Source organism: Chrysoperla carnea, chromosome X (genome assembly GCF_905475395.1).
Source record: "Chrysoperla carnea chromosome X, inChrCarn1.1, whole genome shotgun sequence".
NCBI lineage: Eukaryota > Metazoa > Arthropoda > Insecta > Neuroptera > Chrysopidae > Chrysoperla > Chrysoperla carnea.
In genome coordinates, this window is record NC_058342.1 from 36,458,345 (window position 1) to 36,479,395 (window position 21,051).

A 21,051-nucleotide genomic window follows, 5' to 3' on the forward strand; every position below is an offset into this window, starting at 1 on the left:
ACAATTAAATAAAACATCCATATACATGTCATTTGTTTTAAAAATATACAACTTGAAAACGTTTATTCGTGTCTTTTCTGGAACCGTGGTTTCTTCCAGGGTTTAAAGACAAAATGAAAGCTCGATAGTTGAAAGACGAGTTGGAACATCAAAGAGTCACCAAATTAACTTTTAGTGATATTCCTTTTTAGAGTATAATTAAATTATTTATCGGCATAATCGAGACATACATTCAATTCAAGAGAGATATTAAGGTAACAGTTCTTATGGATCTGGGATCTAGGAACACGATTATAACACTCTATAAAATCGATGAATCGCAGTATAAACAGAGTATTTAAAGTACAACAATTATTATATTTCTAATTTTGTCTAGACTTGAACAAAAAAATTTTGTTAACATTCCATTAAAAAATACATAAAAATATTTATAAAATGTCAACAAACCAAAAAAAACGGAAAAAACATTTGATTTAAAAATAAAAATACCACGAGCAATACACCAATAAGGCAAAGGCAATGAATAAATTGAGGTTTTACAGTTTTACTCCACACAAAATAGATGAAATATTGTTGATTTTCAGAAGTAAGTAAAACACCAATGCTGTATCTTTTGTCATGTAGAATAAAAAATTTGTATATGCGCACAAAAAGAAAAGGATTATTTCGAATTTTTTACAATTTACCCAAAAACTGTACATTTTAGAGAAAAAGTATCTCTGTCCAACATGCATTGGTGTTTTTTTAGTTAGTTTTATATTTTCTCCAAAAATATAGACTTATACACTGTATCGAAGGTCAACTAGGAAGGATGTGTATGTGACAAAATCAGTTGCATGACTTTAAAACACAATTTATGCGATTTTGAAGGTATCCCAGCGATTACCTTGGGTAAGAATAAGGCTTATTTACCAGGCGGATCGATATTAAAAAAGTGGGGACTGATTTCAGGAATTTAAAGGACAAGCTTTTATTGTATTAAAAAGTAGAAAGTAATTTTATCTACGAGTCGCTCATACCTGACTGTTTGTAAAAGCTTGAGGCGCTCAATTTAAAATATCAAAAATGAATCGGAACGCCTCATCTACTCCACATGCCTAATTATTTTTCGATTCATTCTTGATATTAAGCGCTTCAAGCTTTTACAAATAGTCGGGTATGAGTCATAGATAAAATTATTTTCTACTTTTTAGTACAATAAAAGCTTGTCCCTTAAGAAGTATTTTTTATTAAAATTTTTAATTTAAAACTAAAAGAACTGGATATTATATCAAATATGGTGGAAGCGATGGGAAAATCAGGACGCCACAACCTTACCATGCATTGTCATCCAAACTAAATGTGCATGAAAAATTCTTCAGCTCAATCGGAAATCGGGAAGTGGATCAAATTTGACTTGTAAGATTTGATTACAGGCAGACAACGGGACAGGTGAAACTAAATAAAAGCTTGTAAAAATGATGAGAATAGAAAATCAAAGTTTGTCACCCAAACTGTGTTTTGCCGGACAGGTGAAATGAAAAAAAAGCTTAGGGGAAATATGCCTTTAGTGTAAGTCCTCTGCTGCTCACAATTTTTTTTTTACTTCGTATATTTTTACCTATTTTGATTGGAGTATTTATTAGTTGCTTGGAAAAACCCAATGCGGTTACAGCGGATCAAATGATGATTATTATTATTAATGACGTAGATATTAAAAGTTTTTAATATTTACAACTTGAATATTCAAATAAAAATAATATTCAACTCTCAGACTCAGAGTTGAAATAACAAACAACTCATACTAAGTTGGTTGGAGTTGAAGTCTGAAGAACATCAACAAAGTATTAAAATTTTACATTCGTGTAGTTTTACAAATACATTCTTATTAAAATACTTAAATACTAAGTACACTACTTAATACTAATAGTTATAGACAAGACGACATTACTTAGTGCTTAGCTCATTATCAATCTCAGCCAGAGAAGAAAAAAAAAACAGTTTTATGGTTCAAATACGACTGAATCTGATAGTGATTGTGAGTTTTGGATGTCAAAACATGTAAACGTTTTGTATACGCACTTAAATTTATTGTGACTTGAGAAATAAATTGTGACGAGGACGACCTCAACGAGCACCGTGACACTGTGACTCTGTGACTGTGACCATGGACTTCAAATCAACGTTACTCAGTAAGTCAAGTTTTTGTTTATTTTTAAACTCACTTAACTGTTCTTGTTTCAAATTGTGCCAAATATTACGATTATAGAGAATTTCGCACTATTTTCTTTTTGTTGTTGTTGTTGTTTTAAGGTCAAAGGGGATAATTATTGTATGATTTAAAAGGTCAACAATGCATGTAGTCAATAAGTGGGTTTATTGGAAGGCGGGTTATTTTTTGATTCTGGTTTAACCACATATTTTTTTTTCTTTTTTAATGTAATTTTTCCTTTGGAAATTTTGTTTTATTTTTATAAATATTTGTTCGTTTTTTTGAAACTGTTTTAACAATATTTTTGTTCAAAACATAAACAAAAATAAAAATTAGTTATTGGTTTCCATGGAAACGAGTTACCATCTTTTTACTTTATCATTAACAGAAAGGAAACTTTAAATTTTACAGAAATACGAATTACTCTAAAGGGATACCCATAAATTACGTCACACCAATTTTATGATTTTTAGCACCCTCCGACCCTTGTCATAGATGGTCAAATTTTTTAGCCCCACCCCTCGGTGACGTCACATATTTTATTATTTAATGGAAATAATTAAAATAAAACATTTTTATCTAAAATCAAATAATGTTGCTCCCATAACTTTTACCGTTATCGAAATATTTTTGAACTAATACCTTCATTCGCAAGAGAACTTAAAGTCTCGAACTAACTAACTAAGTCCTAAAAGTATTTTGGTGTTCCTCCTCACAAGTTGAACAAACTTTTTCTATATAATTATAAATTTTTGCACAGTGGTATTTTATTGCAACCGGTTTTGCTATCTGATGTTGATTAACCCGTTTCGAATTCAACATTTTGGAATTCGCACTTTTTTTGTTATAGCGGCAATAGTCATACTAGTAATACTCTGTCAAAATTTTATCTGTCTAATTTATTGCAGTTTATGCCATTCAGCTGACAGACAGGTAGAAAGACCGAGTGTTAGTAGAATCTTGTATCACAAAGGTTCTCTATAGCCTAAATGTGTCCTTCGTGGACAGCAAATATAACCTAACCTAACCTAACCTTGTAGAATCTTAAAATTCCCGGGTACAAAGCCGCGTATATAGTTTGTGCAACGTAAATTTAGCTATCTGCATGATAAGTGACCACAAGAATGTGAACGGATGTCCAATCATTAACTATATACTTTTCCGGCCACAAAAAATATTTTAATCAAATCAAATTTATTGAAAAATGATAATATTAATGAATATGAAGAATCGTAGGTATTTGAGATTAAATTTCCTTGGTTCAAAGTCTAGATCAATCTAATTTATTGATATTGATATTGAAATGAATTTTGAAACATTCGGGCATTTTTGGGTATTTCTAGCAAGGTTTTATATAGAGTACTTACCAGGCAGATTGATTAATTTGGAGGGGATTCCCAAAAGACTCGCATTTGACTGGTTTTTGTTGAAAAAATTCGTAATTAAAGCTACAAAAGAAAAATTGAGTCGTAAGGTGTAAACATTAAACAAGCTGTAAGGTTAACACTGTTCATCAATTTATTATGTTAATTAAGTAACAGACCTTGTAAATTTTATGAAAAAATCACTTGTTCTTTTTGGCTCGGTGTAAGTAGAACAGTGTAATACTGTAATAATATTTTCTATAGTGTAACACTGATTGTAAATAATGAATACACTAAAGTACAAAAAGAACACACTATATATTTACAATAAGTCTCTTTAATCATATTTTCACCGAACATATAAACTTATACACTGTATCGAAGGTGAACGAAGAGTAGGAATATGTTGTAAGTCCGTTTTAGGAGAAATGCAAGGAGAAATGATGAACAGAGACGACTATAGTTAGAGTATTGATGATTGAAGAGTGATATCTATATTATCAAATTTATAAGCAGCACTTGCACACAATATATTATATATTTTTGTAGTTCCGTAGTATTGTAAAGCTAAAAATAATACATTATTTTACTACAAAGCATGTAATTGGTTTATATGTATGTACCGTGCAATAAACCAAAACTTTTTTTACAATACTGTAGATTTACAATCACCTTAAAGGCGCCCAGAATACATACAAGACCTTTCATGTTTTCGGCGAAAGACAGAGATTTTTAAGGATTTGCATAGCTCGATGTTCTTTGCAAAATTGAGTAAAAGGTTAAATGAAAGAGAAATATGACTTTAGTGACGGAGCTCTGCGGCTCATGATTTTTTCTGAACACAATTGTATGATAATTAACACAAAAAAACCCTAGGATATTATTAAAAATGAATATTTTTGCAGCAATCAATGCTGCTCATCTGTCATCTTTACAAAATGAAAAAAACCGTTTTTTATCTATTGTTTGAAATTGAAAAGATCTGTATACAAATTGACCTCGAATCAAAATGTTTACTTTTTAAAATTATTACATAAAATTTTAAATTCTAAGTCCAATGTTTCATTTATAATATTTTCTGAGCAAATACGAAAGCCTGCTCGTTAAAAGACAAATTGGATCACTAATAAGTTACGGGTCAAGTCAAAATCCGTTCAAATTCATATTTGTCACTTCTTCCAAAAAATGTTGTGTCCACAAATGTTTAAATTTTCGTAATTACACCGGATGGCCATCCTAGAAATTTGACAAGCGTAAAATGATGGTTTTGAAAGGTTGTGTGAAATATGATATGATTAAGTTAGTTAGTCAGCCATTGTTGTTTTTAATTAGAGCATAGTTCCATCCATAATTGAAATAAAACCAAATTAATATTAAGGTTGTTATGAAGCGGATAATGAGACCCCCTACCACTTTCATAACAACCTTGGGGTAATTTACCTGCCTTGGCTCCCCTAATTTAAAATAAAGGAGCCTACATTTAATGAATGTTAAATGTTAAATAATTGTTTGATTCAATATATTTATTTTTACCTTAAAACTGGTTTTTCCAATTCATTAGTTCATTAGTGAACAGCGGATGTAAACAAAAACTCATTAATTGTTTCAAAATGGCTTTTATCCAAAAATCATTAATTATTTCAAACTGACTTTTATCCAAAAATCATTATTTTTTCTTGTTTTGACTTCTAATTACCTTAACAACAGCAAAAATAATAATTTTAACGTTGCAATCACCATCAACATCGGTTTTTAAAACCGCGAATCCGTTTTCTCCAAAATTACTTGTCCAACCGTTAAACGAACCCGATTTTTGTGTTTTTTGGGTCAAAATTTCCTTACAAATTGAGTTTTATCGCCATTAGTTTTTGAGAAAAACGATCACGTTCTGAATCGATTCCGATAAGTTTTATTATAAAACTCGGTAAATGACAGAGAATCTTGCTATGAGAATAACAGGCAGAAGGGAAAGGAGCGTTTTAGACGACCCGTCTCGTGCGAACGAGTCCTCTGCCTCGTTTCTTTAACGCCAGAGTGACCCAGGACCCAGATCAGTTTGACAGTACAGTGTTATTCAGTGCCAGAAGACAATAAGTAGGTTAGGTTAGGTTAGAGTGGCTGTCCTGGGGTGGGACACACTTAGACCATAGGATCCTAGAAGACAAGAAGTAATTAATGCGATTTAATTCTGAAATTTTGTTTCTAGTATTCTTGGTAACGATATGCAGTATCGTAAATTCTTCAGTACAAAGCACTAAATTTCGAACAAGAAATGGATCAGTCGATAAACAAAATGGAAGTACAACTCTCGATGAATACGAAGATGATTTTCTACCATTTGATGGACAACGGTACGATTCATTTGATTGGGCCCTATCGAAAGTGAGTATCAAAAATTCAAACCACACAAAAAATTGACATTTTCAAATGATGAACTTTTTTTAGAAACTTGCAGAATTAAATAGTGGCCAAAATATGATCGTTTCCCCGATTAGTGTTAAAATTCTATTGTCGTTGTTATTCGAAGGAGCAGCTGGTAATACTTCAAAGGAGCTGAGTGAAGTGTTAGAGTTACCGTTCGAACGTAAAGCATCGCGTGAGCGAATGCAAAAAGTTATCAACTCGTTCCAAGCAAAACATCCTGATTACGAGTTGTTAATGTCGACTCGTTTATTTTTGGATGGACATTACACGCCACGTCAAAGGTTCACAGCCATATTAGAAAATTTTTACATGACGCAAATACAAAAAATTGATTTTCGAACTCATCCAAGTTCGGCTACAAAATTAATCAATGATTGGATAACAGAGGCGACCAAAGGTCGAGTAGAATCGATCGTCACTGATGGTAAATATCAAGTCACACACACTTCTGAGAGACACTGTATCTGTATGAAATATTTGATAAAATTCTAAATTGTATTTTTCATTTTTAGATGATATAAAAAATTCAGTTTTAATTTTGATGAATGCAATTTTCTTCAAAGGAAAATGGCGTTATGCTTTTCATCCAAATGATACCCATACTGGTAATTTTCATATTAATTCCAAACAAAAAGTTCCTGCCACTTACATGACAAACACTGCTTCATATTACTTCATTGAATCTGCTGAATTGGATGCAAAAGTTATCCGATTGCCATATCAAGTGAGAATTTTAGAAAGTTTGCCACAATGATACAGTACGAATAAGTCCCCTTCTTAAAGTTGTATCGCTTCCAAGGGCCTCTCTTTTGGGGCTTTCACAGGGCTCTGGCTGGGCGGCAAGCATGCTGAACGCTTAGGCCTATCAGTGTAGCACGACTACTGCAGGAGCTATCACAGTGGTGACAAGGAGGAGACAATGTCTCATCTTCTCTGTCACTGCCCAGCTCTTGTCATGACCAGATGGACTTACTTGAGACTGTCTCTCTTTGACGACCTCTCCGACCTAAAATCGACGTTAAAGTCCTCCTGCTGTTCTTAAACAGCTCCAAATGGTTCATGGAGTAGTGGCCGGGGATGGGCCAACCCATTTACGATATCACAACGGACCCAATGGTCTAAGTGTATCCCACCCCAGGGCAGCCACTCTAACCTAACCTGACCTAACAGTTTGCAACTAACGATACAATAAAGAAAAACTTATTTTTACTGTGCTGGCAAAAACCTCGAATTCATATATTTACAAGTTTAGAAAAATCCGATTTTTTTCCACAGGGTCATAAGTTCGCTATGTACATGTTCCTACCAAACTCCAAGAATGGATTACCCGATTTATTAAAACGTCTAACACCGAACTTATTCCATAAACAATTATGGCTTATGGACGAAGTGAAAGTTAAAGTTGTCATCCCAAAATTAAAATACGAATCTACAGCACAATTAGGACCGATTTTGGAACAGGTAGAATTCTATAGTTCGTAAGATTTAGAATTTTTCAAAACATTCTTTTCGAAATCGCTAATTCAACTTACAAATATTAAAGTTTCAGTCCCAGAAGATTGTATTCGTAAAATTTGGAATGAAAATGTTTATTTGCATGCCCCCATTGCTTGAACTTTCAATCCCCCCTCCCGTAATTATTGAAGAAAGCTATCAAGAATTATCAGAATCCACAATTTTAGAAAGTTTATTGGAAAATAATTTCCATAAGAAAAGTGCGAGGTCCTACTATAAGGAATGTTTTGAAAATGTCCTAAATAATGAATTTTTGAACTTGATAATAAACGTTGGTAAATTTTCAGCTAGGTCTAGTAGAAATCTTCCAAAATACAGCAAGTTTACCAGGAATTGCACGTGGACAAAATGGTGGACAACCAAATTTAATTGTATCGGATGCCTTCCAAAAATCTGGTATTGATATTTATGAAGAAGGTAGTGAAGCGTTTAGTGCCACTTCAATCACCTTGGGCAATAAATTCAATTCGGCTGATCACATATTTAACGCGTCCCATCCATTCTTGTTCTTAATCGAAGATGAACAAACTGGTGCAATTTTATACTTTGGCAAAGTTGAAAATCCAACGAGCAAAACTGGTGAAATTAAAGTTCCATGGCCAGCAGTTCCACCACCAAGTGCAGCATCTTTTAACCAACCTCAATCAGCGTCAGATGTTTCAACACCATTTTTAAATTCACCAGACGTGGCCAGTAATTTACAAAATACTCAACGCGCAAATTATTTTGATGTTGAAATATTACAGGTATTACAATTTTAAGTCAGTTCAGGGCCCCACCAATACACCACCCAATGTGCAGGATAGTGTAGCAATTTGAGGGGAAATATAAAAAAAATATCTCCGTAACATTTACCATTTTATTTTAAGGCAATGGCACGAAATAAACCGGGTAATGTGTTAGTGTCACCATTAAGTGTGAAAACTGTGTTGGCAATGATATTAGAAGGATCTGCAGGAAATACAGCACGAGAATTACAATCGGCATTACGCTTTCCAGAATCAGCCGAGGCCACCAGACTATACATGCAAAGTTTGGTTTCTGGATTAAATGTAAGTATATTATAAAAAGTGTTTTTTTACAGGTACAAATCTCTGAATTGGCAACACCCGGTAATCCCTAGCCTCTAGATCAAGGGGTCCTTTGTGCCTCCCTCTTACCCGTCCCTCTTACCCGTCTCCGGGTAAGAGATGCTGTTTAAGTAAATGAAGCTTATCAATTCTGTGCAGGCCAGGTGCCAAGCAGAAAGCTTGAAACTTTTTCACCGGGATTCCTCCCAGGATTGATGAATTCCAGGTTATAGATCCAAACATTCTAAACCTGACGTCCTGCAGGTTTATGAAAGTGCAAACAGGCGTAGATTTATCTCAAATACAAAGTGGTTCAAAAAATTGTAAAGTTTTAACCATTCTGGAAGACTTTCTTTGAGAACAACTTGTTACCCGAAGGCGAGACGTCTCCCGGTAAGAAATGCTGTTTAAGTAAATGAAGCTTATCAATTCTGTGGAGGCCAGGTGCCAAGCAAAAAGCCCGAAACTTTCCCTCCCGGATTTCTCCCAGGAGTGATGAATTCCAGGTTTTAGATCCAAACATTCTAAACCTGACGTCCTGCAGGTTTATGCAAGTGCAAACAGGAGTAGATTCAGCTCAAAAAAAAGTTTTAACCATTCTGGAAGACCAGAATTATTTACTGACCCACAAGAAAAAGAGAAGTCGCAAGATTTGAGTATTTTTTAGCTAACAAAATGGTTATCTTTTACAGAATGTTAAAACAGCAGGCGTGGAAATCAATGTGGCGAATGGAATATTCCATGCGAGTTCAATACCGCTGTATCCAACTTATAAACAATTGATTAAAAATTATTATCAATCTGAATTGCAACCGGTTAATTTCGCTGACAAAGTGAATTGTGCTCAAACGATTAATAATTGGGTAAAACAAATGACATCGAAAAAAATTGAGCAAATTGTGAAGCCAGGTAATTATTTAAAGCCTTTGAGGTGGCAACCCGAAAATTTAATGATGACTTCTAATTCGAATTCGAATTCTAACTTGTAGAACAATTGAATCCAGCAACTGTAATGGTTTTGGTAAACGCTATATTCTTCAAAGGAAAATGGTTACATTCGTTTTCTAAACGTGATACTGTCGAACGAGCTTTCTATGTTACAGAAGATGAAAATTTATTTGTGGAAACAATGCATATAACGGACACATATCGATTCGCTGAAATCCCTGAATTAGATTCGAAAGTTGTGGATTTACCTTATCAAGTGAGTCAAAACTTGGAGATCGAATGCAAACTAACTGAACCAGATCTGACCTTACCATTTTTAATTTTAGGGTGAAAAGTATGGCATGTTGCTGATTGTCCCCAACAAGAAAAATGGAATGAATCAACTCCTAAGAGATTTACCCCACAAACCATTACCAGATATCTATCAATCGTTGTACGAAACGGAAGTAGAAATATCGCTACCGAAATTCAAAGTAGAATTCGAACAAGATATCACATCCGATTTACAATCAATGGGAATACATCAAGTTTTCACACCGGAAGCTGAATTAACTGGCATTGCACCGAATGAGAAAGGTTTGCATGTGGATTCCGTCCACCATAAAGTCGTTATGGAAGTCAATGAGGAAGGAAGTATTGCGGCTGCGTCAACTGGATCAATGTTAATACCATTAATTGGTTCAACAAATCCACAAATACGTGCGGATCATCCGTTCCTGTTATTTATTCATGATATTGCGCAAGGAAACGTGTTGTTTGCTGGAAAAATTGCAAGACCGAAATAGTTCTACAACTGTCACGTCTCCCCTTCAAGTTTTATTACGTTGCGTTGCGTTGCCATACTTCATACAAGATTTTAATAATAATGCGCTTTTAAGACTGAATTTTTAAGCTTCTTTCAAAAATTATCTCAACTTAAAGGCATAAAAGTTCCTCAATTCGGTATCGAAATGTTTTCTCTTCAAAAAGAGATGCTAGCACAATTTATTGAATTTTTTGAATTAATCAGTCGTCCTTAGATGTAGCCGTAGCCCCGTAGCCGTAACTTACTTCTTTTAGTTTCAAAAATACGGTAATCGGAAAAAATAGACTGAAAATTTTATAGACCCGGATTATTTTTGAAGTTTTTAGCCCTTGCGTTCAAAAATGGGACATTATTACAGAATTTTTGTTCGGTCTAGTTTTTCGGGATCTATTTTTTTCGGTCTATTTTTTCCTAAATTCAAAAACTACTGATTTTCATCTTCATTTGAAAATGTGGAAAATTTTTTTAGAAAATTTATATGGCATTATTTGATATTATATATTTTTTTTATCGTTCTTAATAAAAAAAATCCTGATAATCAGGAAACGAAGGTTTATGCTTTATGTTTATTTTTAAGTTTCTTCCCTTTTCTCAATCCTTATAGCCGTGCGATCGTCCTCTTACCCCATAATTCGAGAAATCGTCGAGAAAATACAAAAATATACAGCGTGTCCACTTAAAGTCTACCAAAAGTTATTCTTTATAAAAATCTCTGCTTTCGAAAATATTAATTTTCAATTATTCATTTTTGACATCAAATGTACAGGATGCCACAAATTGAAAAATGAAACTGTACAACAATAGAGTTCATACATCAGAATAACACATGAGCTACAATTTCTAAGATAGAAATAAAATTTAATTTGACATTTAACTGCTCCATCTATGATCATCATTTTGAATAAAATTTAAATAGTAAATGTAAAACAATTCATCTTTTCTGATATACTCAATGAATTATGACTAATTTACACTTAAATAAATTGAAAACTGTGCATTTAATTGAAGAGAGATAAGTAAGATTAAGAGAGGTAGAGGCTATAAAGCAGTGGTTTTTACTTTTAAGCCCAGTAAAGCGGGCGGGTATCAAGCTAGTATAAAATAATAACCATTCTCACGAATATAATTTTACTAAAGTTTTTTTAAAAATCCGTTTTCAACGATTTTAGTATTACTCATTCGTTTAATTATTTATCCTCAATTATTGTTTTTGGATAAAAGCATAAAACGTGGATTGTGGAAAATTAACAAAGTGGATAAAACTTGTAGCCATAAACTAGATTTGTGTAGTTTGACTTCTCTTTCACAGATGGTAGCACCAGTATTGATGGAAGAGAGTTTTATAAGTTCATCATTCTTTTAAGAGATGGCTATATAATTTAAAAGTTAGCGACTTTTTACTTTTTAAATCATTGCTTTTAAAATTGTTGTTGACTAAAAAAAGACATGAATAATTATTTTTCCCGTATACCGCGATTTTTCCCTAAATATTAAGATGTATTCAAGGTTTCATACAGAAGTCTTAATGTCGATCTAGACCAAGCATCGTAGGATTGTACGATGTAATTAAAGTGAAAGAGGCTGATTTATTTTTACCAAATAATTTATTTTTTTAAGGGGTGCACGTACCCTCTTAAAAAATCGATAAAAAAACTGTTTATAAGACAATTTGACCCAAAAATGTAATGATCGGTTTTTTTGCCTCGGTGCTTCTTTTTTGGGTACTGGTCCAAGGTCCCGCGATCGAGGGGGGCCCTCCATTCTTTGTATTTGTACCATTTTATGCATTAAGTACACGATTCAGTCCCTGGGCCAGAATTTACCATTGATTTAGTTGGGTAAGTATATGCTTAGACCGCACCTTTCTTCTTGACAAAAAAGATTATGTATGTCAGCTCCGACGCACGACTGGAGTTTAGTCCTTAAGTGTTGTAAAGTGTACTGTGCCCATCAAGTTATTGTTAGTTTCAAACAATAGATGCTTAGTCTGTTGTACGTATTATGATGTATAATGAATTCATGATAACCCGAAGAATATAATCTAATAGCTACGTAATCATTCTGTATTGGTGGGTAATAATTACACTGTGTGCTGTGTCCATCAGGTTATTGGCAGTTTCAAACAATAGATGCTTTTTCAATAGCACAAAAATATTCAAGTTATATACATGCATTTCTAAAAAGTTAAAGATGCGTACTCCTATATTTTTGGTCAATATGAAAATCTTTTATTTAATAGTAAAATTCGTGTTTTGCATCGTATCCCCTTTGGATACGGCCATGATCGATTGAAATCTAATTAAAAGAAAACTGTTCTATATCTGCGGTAAATTTTTAATTATATCCGCACATAGATTATCAAAATTTGCATCGAATGAGTCACCGAAAATTTGTGACCACAATATGTGATAAACAATGTTTTAAAACACAAAAGAATAAAAGGATATGTATTAAAAAGAAAAAGAAAAAAAACTTGAGTGTGTCTTAGCGATAGAACAACGTCACACTAAAATCGGTAAACCAACGTGGCGGATAAACTAAAAATAAATTCGTGACTGTTTCCAACATATGCGTCGACCGTCGATCGCTAAACGCATTCTTATTTCAGTATAAACGAATTCAACGTACAACGTACCTTCATTATTTTGACGTTCAAGCGTCTTTTAAAGTTCATCTTTCATAATTTTTTTTTTTGATACTTTATATTTACAAAAATTTTTTTTATTCGACAATCGAACTAAAAGACTGATCATAATTTGTGGTATGTTTGGCTCAAATATTTTGGATTACCTGTTTTTTGTTTAAAAATTTGTGTTTTTTATTGTTTTTGATTTTTAGATGTTAAAAAAGTAATGTTAGAGCACATTTGGATGTACAACGATTAAGAAGGTAAATAATTTGGCTGGTGTGGTGGATGCATTTTGACCAAATTTGGATTGTTTATGTTTCAAATAAAATACGTTTTTTTATTTTAAAAGAAATATTTCAATGAATCTGACACAGATATTTTTATGAGTGTCCCGTAAATGGATTGACTGTTTATATTTAAAGCCATATTTGGAACTGAATACGCAAGTAGTTCTTTGAATTTATCTTACTTCATGAGTGAAAGTCTCTATTTGTTTGATATTATGTTTCGTTTTTTCTAAGCATGTTTATAACATCACGTCCAAAACTCTTATATTGTTTGTACTAGCAGACCCGGTAAAATTCGTCATTGAGCATGAATAATTTTCGCATAGCAAAATTTCGTTTCAAAAATGCTCCTGAACGTAAAAGTTAGTCAAATTAATAGAAAACTTACAAAAATTTCATTTTCCTTAACGCAACTTTCCGGAAAATTGGATTTCCTTTTTATCGGTGGGGGGAGGGGGGGTTGTGTTGTGGAAAATGAAATTTTTCGAACTTTTCTGTGAAATGATTGGTGAAAATAAAACTGATGCTACTAGTATACCATTAGTATCATCAGTGACATTACAGTGTTAAATAGTACTATTCGCCAGAAGTATTGTGGATATCACCAGTCATGTATGGGCCTGACACCCATTCTGAACATCGGTCCATGCGCCCAAACTGTTCCGATACATTTAATGGTAAAATCATCAATGTTTAAATTTTATAGCCAAACAAAATAATCGAAACCACATTGCGTTCACGCCTGCGCTTCCGTAGTGATATCGGCAAAAAATTTCTTACCGTGTAGTTTTTGTTACGCGCGTTTAATAACACGACTAAAATTTGGTCTTTTTACAAGCTTTTATTTAGTTTCACCTGTCCTGTTGTCTGTCTGTAATCAAATACTTTTTAAGGTACAAGCTTTTATTGTACTAAAAAGTAGAAAATAATTTTATCTATGAGTCACTCATACTCGACTATTTGTAAGAGCTTGAGGCGTTCAATTTAAAATATTCAATAATACAAAAAATTGGGAAAAAATGTTCGATTTAAAAAACAACAACTTCAATTGATTCGTTGTTATAACATTTTACTTGTCTGCTAGGCAATGTACAATACATTTATATATATAAGATTGCCTAATGTATACAAATGTTGAAGTTTCGACAAACACAGAAGGGTTTGTTTTATATTTTTCGGTGACTTCAATACATGGTGAATTCGAAATATTTAGAGATGTCACTCTTGACTTGATGAAATCTAAATGAATAGAACTCACTTGTCATATCTATTATGATCGATCAATAAACATTAGAATCGATTGATTTTATAATTATTATATGAGTGATGGGTTTTTGGGGGATAAAATAATAATAAATCGATGGTTTTATGTTTGAACAGTTAGTTAGTTATTTCAAGTTTTATACTCAAAACGGTACAGTGCAATCAGAGGTAAGAGATAATACATACACAAGTTCAAATGGGGTCATTATTTTAATATTGTAACGTTTAACATGGAAGACGATTGCGATTTAGAATGGGGGCGTTATTAGGGTTTGAGTGTGCAAAAAACGGTGAGTGCATTCGAGTTATTGCAGATGATTCCATTTCTAAGTTCATATTTTTATCGAAATTTTAAATTTCATTCTTATATTTTTCTTCAATTAAATTAAAAAAATTTCTATTTGACGCAAACTAGATTTAAAAATTGGGACTTAAGCCTTTAGAAATTAAGGCTTAGAACCATCAGTAATAAAACCAAGGCACAAAAATTTCTTTTTTAGTTCAGTTTTTCGTGAAAACTTTTTATTTTTCAAATATTTAATTAATCCGAGTGGAGTGTTTTTAAATTTTTGGGTAGAAATAAACTTAATTTTTTTGGAAAGAACATAATTTATATTTTTTGCTTAATTCGAGGAATTTATACCTTTGTCCCGAGATCAAAGACACGTCTCGACAAACGGAAGACTTCGGCCCAAAGCCGTGGAGGTAAGAAAATTGGTCAAATTCGGTATTTCTAAATTAACTGGAATATATTGGGGTAATTTAAAAAAAATGTTTTGGAAGTTGTATGGATTAAAATCTACATCTAATTTGGTGCTTCTAGAAATTTCGATATTGATCCTACATATTCTGTAAACAACATTCTGTAAATATTCGACCAAACTTATGTCAGAGGGGGGGGGGAGGCTAAATCGAAATTCTGGCAACAATGGATTGATCGGAACTGGTGATTCTTTCATTGTAATGCTGGTATTTACAGCCGATAAAGAGAGCACTTTATCCTTCCGTTTAAATGACAAGGACCCGAAATCCGCTCCAATGATTCTAGTCATCATTTCGCGGCCAATTTCTTATGCACGATGACAATTAATGTTCTGGTTTGCAATAACTCCTGTGCCGATTACAACCTGTGAGCCACATGTCCAATTTCTCAATGTTACAATTGTCTCGAGAAATCCGTGAGGGTCTCATAAAATTTTCAAACATGTAACGCTCGCTTAAAAAGATTCGAAACAACTGAAAAAATAAAAAAAACGAATTTGAAATTTTTTCGATCGACATCTCAATAACGATGGACGATTGGTCAAAAATGTAAAGGACCTTAATTGTAGATCGATTGTCGTAAATATAAATTTTTGTATCAATATTTTTTTTATATATTTTGCATAAAATCTTTCTCCAACTTTTATAAAATTTTCTATATTTCGAAGGTATAAAAAAAAATACACTCGCCGATTTTTACGCATAATCAAAATCGTGTAGCAGGTACTCAATACCTACTCTTTATAAAAGATGATGCGATTCTTGATTACGTTACGTTAGGAATGCAGTTTTTATTTAAATGAATCGGATGCGATTCAACAAGAGTTCATTGCGATGCGATTGCATATTATTTATTATCCAAAGCTGAATAAAATGTTTTGTTTTAGGTGTGGTCCAAGATAAATATTATTAATAAAATAATGATGAATAATTATAAAATTAATAAATAATTTGAATTTATAAAATATTTAATTTAAAATAAAATAAAATAAATAATTTGAAAACAATAGTTTTAAAACTAAACTAACAATACAATAGCAGCGACTGTTATCGAAATTCAAGCGAGCGCAGCGGAGAGCGTACAGTACAGTGCAGCATACACGAAACACGATGAATATGAGCGAAGGTCAGCACGGTGAGCAGCAACATGCTAGTCCAAGCTCGACATTCACTGGACTGACTGGAGGTGGCTCTAGTCAAATCAAGAGCGAGACATACCAGCCGACAAATCGACTGGTCAGCGTCAGTGATTGCGAAGCCGGAGCCGGAGCCAGTGATTGTTACAATTGTAGTGTCCAACAGCAACAATTATTTGACGAAGACGCGGAAGACGACATGGAAGCCACGGAACGTGAGTTAGCTGAAGATGCACAATGGAAACGTATCCAACAAAACACGTTCACACGTTGGGTTAACGAACATTTAAAAACAGTTGCGAAAAATATTGGAAGTTTAGAAACAGATTTAAGTGATGGTTTGAGACTGATTACATTAATTGAAGTGTTATCCGGTAAACGTTTACCAAAACACAACAAACGACCCAATTTTCGATCGCAAAAATTGGAAAATGTGTCGGTTGCGCTTAATTATTTACAAGCAGATGAAGGAATTCGAATTGTAAACATTGGTAAGTCACTGTTTTTATTTTTTATTATTAAATTTATAATAATTAATACCTCAAAGTTTTGACTGACTGATCAATTTGTTTTTAGCCAGTTTAATTCAAAATCAGAGGTAGAGGTTACATTAACAATAAACAACTTTGTTTGTTACTTTCATTGATAAGGTGATTCACTTCAAATAGGGTCTAAAGCTATAAATGACATCATTATTTTTAATAAATAATCAGTAATTCTAAAAATGTTTGCAAAATTATTACATATTATTATTATAGAATTCTGAATTAGTTAGCCTTGAACATTTAAGATGTTTAAACAATTGACGCGATTATTTATCTTAAAAATGAGTATCTAATACCTATGTTGAGAGAACACGGATCCACTTTCATTTTGTGTGTATGTTTTTTTTCAAACTTGTCTAGACTTTGCGAAAACAATTGAGTATATAAAAATCAATCCAAGTTGTTTATTTTTGATTCAAGTCATGTTAAATTGTTAGAATATACTTTTTTGGATGCGATTTGAATTGGAAATATAAAAAGACTCAAAATAAATATAAAATAGATTTTAAGTTTTGCGTTAGTTACTTACGCAATGCGTTAAAAATTAAAAAACGCACGTCTGTTTGAAATGTTATAGACAGAGATTGGCGCTTAGGATCATTTACTCAAGTACTTATTTGGTTAATTTGTGTCACTCCCAAAGATATCCTCTCCATAGGTTCAAGCTATTGTTGGGAAAATAATATTTTCAAAATTGCTCACGCAATGCGTTACGTATTAAAAAACTCACGTCTGTTTGCAATGTCATAGTCAGGGATTGGAGCTCAGAGTTATTTACTCAAATACTTAAAATTTGGTTAATTTGTGTGTCATTCCTAAATATACCCCTTCCATATAAGCTATAGCGCTGTTCTTAGGTTTAAGCTAAAGCTACTTTTGACGCCTTTTTAGTGTGCCTTTAGATTCTAAACTGATGAAATTTTTAAACGATTGATACGTTCAAGGTTCCAAATTGTTCCAAAAAAAATCCATTCTGTTGGTCCAGAAATTTATCATTTTTTAAGATTTTGTAAATATTTTTGGCACGATTGCCACTTTTTTGCCATGATTGCTTTTTTAAGACACAAATACTAATTGCACTAAACTTCTGGAAATTTCGGAAATATGAAAAACTTAAGGATTTCACTTTTACAATTTATGCTTCCAATTTTGAAGCATAAATTGTCCGTAAAATTCGGAATCAGCGGATAAAAATACTTATGAAATACTTGGGCATAAAAAGGTTAAATTAAATAGGTAACGAACCTGTCTTGTGGCTGCCGTACTATATACAGCAAAATCAATTTTTCACCCCAAAAAGATTTCCAATTTTAACAATAATTAATTGAGCTTCAATTAAAATTTCCATTTATAAGTAAAAATTAATTTAATTATGAATAAAAAATAAATTTTTTAAACATTTATAATTCATTTATGTGGAATTCAAGAAACATCACTTTTTCTATATAAAAATACATGCTAGTGAATAGCACAACTTCATCACTCAGGTCATATTTTCCCCTCTTAAAATGTTTCTTATTATTACATGTCGTTTATTTAAATGGGATTTTTGTCTTTGAATGTTTTTAAACACATAAAAAGAGAGGTTCGTGGGACACCCGGTTGGAATTATATTTCTATCGTATCTTTGTATATTTATAAATGTAGCGCTTACTTTATTACTCAGATTTGCTTTGATTTATTTTGCTGGTTTGAATAATTGATTATGCACATTTTGTAAGATCATTTTGTGCCTTTTTCTTTGTCAATTTTGTAAAATATTCAGTGTGACTTGTAGTCGATTTGCTATTAAAAAAATACAATTCCAAAAAAATGAACGCAGCTTACAGCTTCTTTAACTCTATACTTTATGAGTTAATTGTAATATTAGTTTAAAAAAGACATACTTCTGATTTAGTAGTCAACCCAATATGCTCGTACGTTACCCACAATTTGTGCAAACAAATTATAACGTCCGATCAGGAACTAAAATATTAACATAAAAGGACTCAACAAAACTCAAATTCATTTGCAGTTTGCAAATGGAACTTATGCTTGTGTCCGACAGCATTGTATCACTTCTTAGGCTTCACAATTTCCTGGAATGTCCCTGGGTCCCGGTACCTATACCAGGTTTACATTCATTTGTTCCGCCAACTCATTTAAGGACGTACGGCAGTTCTGTGCTACCTTTGAGACGTATTTGTTACACACCCCAATTTTTCTTCGTTGACTTGGTGCAAGTGGTATAAGTCTATCTTTTTGGGGGGAAATATGACTAAAAATATGTGTAATGTGTAAAATAGTAGTTGTAAGTTGACTTTCTTTACAATCACTTTAAGTTCATTTGTCTGTCCGTCTGTTGCACCAATGAATGTGAATGCTATTGTACTTGTACCAACAAGAACAAGAGTGAACAGACTGAACTGAACAGACTTGTATAGTAAGTCAGTAAGTGTTATCTGTTTACATTAAAAACATGAAGACTTTCTGTTCTAAACTTAAGTAAACGCGCTATCAACACGCTTTGCTTAACTCAGACTCAGACTCACAAGCCAGAGTTAGCTATCATTTGATTATTCGAAATGCATTTTTTATTTTTTCTTGAAAAAAATATTAAATCGATTACATCATTTTTTATTTTATTATAAAATTTAAACATTTATCTTATATATATATGGAGGTTAGAGGAGAGACTCGCACCAAATTGGTAGACTTTCATTTTTTTCTGTATCTAATTCCTTGATTCGATAAATTACGGAGCCCCTGGCTATAGGAATGAGAGGTTCAGGTGAATGGGATGTTTGAGACGATCCTTCTCGGCACCAACGAGTACGCTGCTTCATTCCCTTTAACGCCAGAGTGGCCCAATATCCAAATGACTGTATTGTTCAGTGCCAGCCAATTCAGCTCCTCGAAACATTCATAGACAATTCTCAATTATCTATTCTTGACGCCCTTTGGCGGCCTGACTATCTGAGAAGATCTGGGCACCTCTCAGCATGGTGAAAATTTCTGATAGAAAAATCGTCGCATATTGACAAAAATGAATTGATCCCAATATGAAAACTTAGAAGCCTTCAGTGTTACATAACACGTTTGTATATAGAGGTTGAATAAAATAAATAAAAATGATTACATCATCTTATATATTTACTTTTTTTTTGTATAAATAATTCCAGTTGTGGTTTTTAAAGGTTTTACTTCCACAATAATATCTTACTTACCGCAACAATCCAATAGCAGCCTTTTTGTAATTGTGGCGTATCATTTGTGGTTAATTACATTAATTAATTTTAATACAATGATTATAATATCATATCGTATAGTAATTAATATTATTATGCGCCATCTTTTAATATCTTTATCGAAAAAAACCGGGATTAGATTAGGAGGACCGTTATTGTTATCCACTTTTTTATTTATAAAACTAGAATTAAAAAATAATAATAAGAACGTGACTTTCCATATGAGCAGCGGGCACCATAGCCACTACACCATCTCATTGTTGAGATTACTAATATTTCAAGATCTAGGATATCAATAGGTCAGGATACTAGGATAAAGTTAATCAATTCTCGTATAGTCATCGGACCTTCATACGTATGCAGGTCAAATAAAAATCTTACAGGATGTTACATTACTTTAAAAAACTGTTATTTTGTAATCTTATCTGTACCTACATTTTGCATTTCCGTCCAAGACCACTACGGGTTTTTCCCAATTGAATCTCATATCAAGAAAGTAGGCAGATTTTCATAAAATTTAAGCTTTGACCGTAACATACATATGACTACCTGTTGTCTGTCCGCTTTACGGGACAATTTCAAGTCTATAAGTTGGAAAAACCGTTTAAAACTTTGATACAATTTTTTTATTCGAAGTTAATCTATCTCATATTATCTCTATTATATTATAAATACGAAAGTAAGCATGTTTGTTTGTTTGTTTGTTACGCTTTCATGCTAAAACTAGCGAATGGTTTTTAATGAAACTGTACAGCAATATAGTTCATATATCAGAATAACACATGAACTATAATTTATAAAGATATATTTAAAAAAATAAATTAAAAATTAATTTAATTTGACATTACCATAAATTACAGATTTCTGTAAAAGTAGTCATTTGAA

The 21,051-nt window shown here is 32.5% G+C and overlaps 2 protein-coding genes across 2 annotated transcripts in view; both read left to right on the forward strand.

Annotated features, from left to right (window-relative positions):
• Positions 1-1,761: 1,761 nt before the first annotated feature.
• LOC123302606 lies at positions 1,762-10,873 on the forward strand. The gene is made up of 10 exons (XM_044885619.1): positions 1,762-2,171; positions 5,762-5,937; positions 6,001-6,403; positions 6,492-6,703; positions 7,255-7,440; positions 7,782-8,240; positions 8,364-8,546; positions 9,257-9,473; positions 9,554-9,768; positions 9,839-10,873. Exons 1-10 carry the CDS (start codon positions 2,147-2,149, stop codon positions 10,295-10,297), a joined length of 2,535 nt encoding a protein of 844 aa, XP_044741554.1. The 5' UTR covers positions 1,762-2,146; the 3' UTR covers positions 10,298-10,873.
• A 5,499-nt stretch (positions 10,874-16,372) lies between these two features.
• LOC123302577 (filamin-A) overlaps positions 16,373-21,051 on the forward strand; it is a 58,028-nt gene continuing 53,349 nt past the window's right edge. The window contains exon 1 of the mRNA XM_044885554.1: positions 16,373-16,885. Within this exon, the coding sequence (XP_044741489.1) occupies positions 16,375-16,885 (511 nt within the window). The 5' untranslated portion in view covers positions 16,373-16,374. The remainder of the gene's footprint in view (positions 16,886-21,051) is intronic.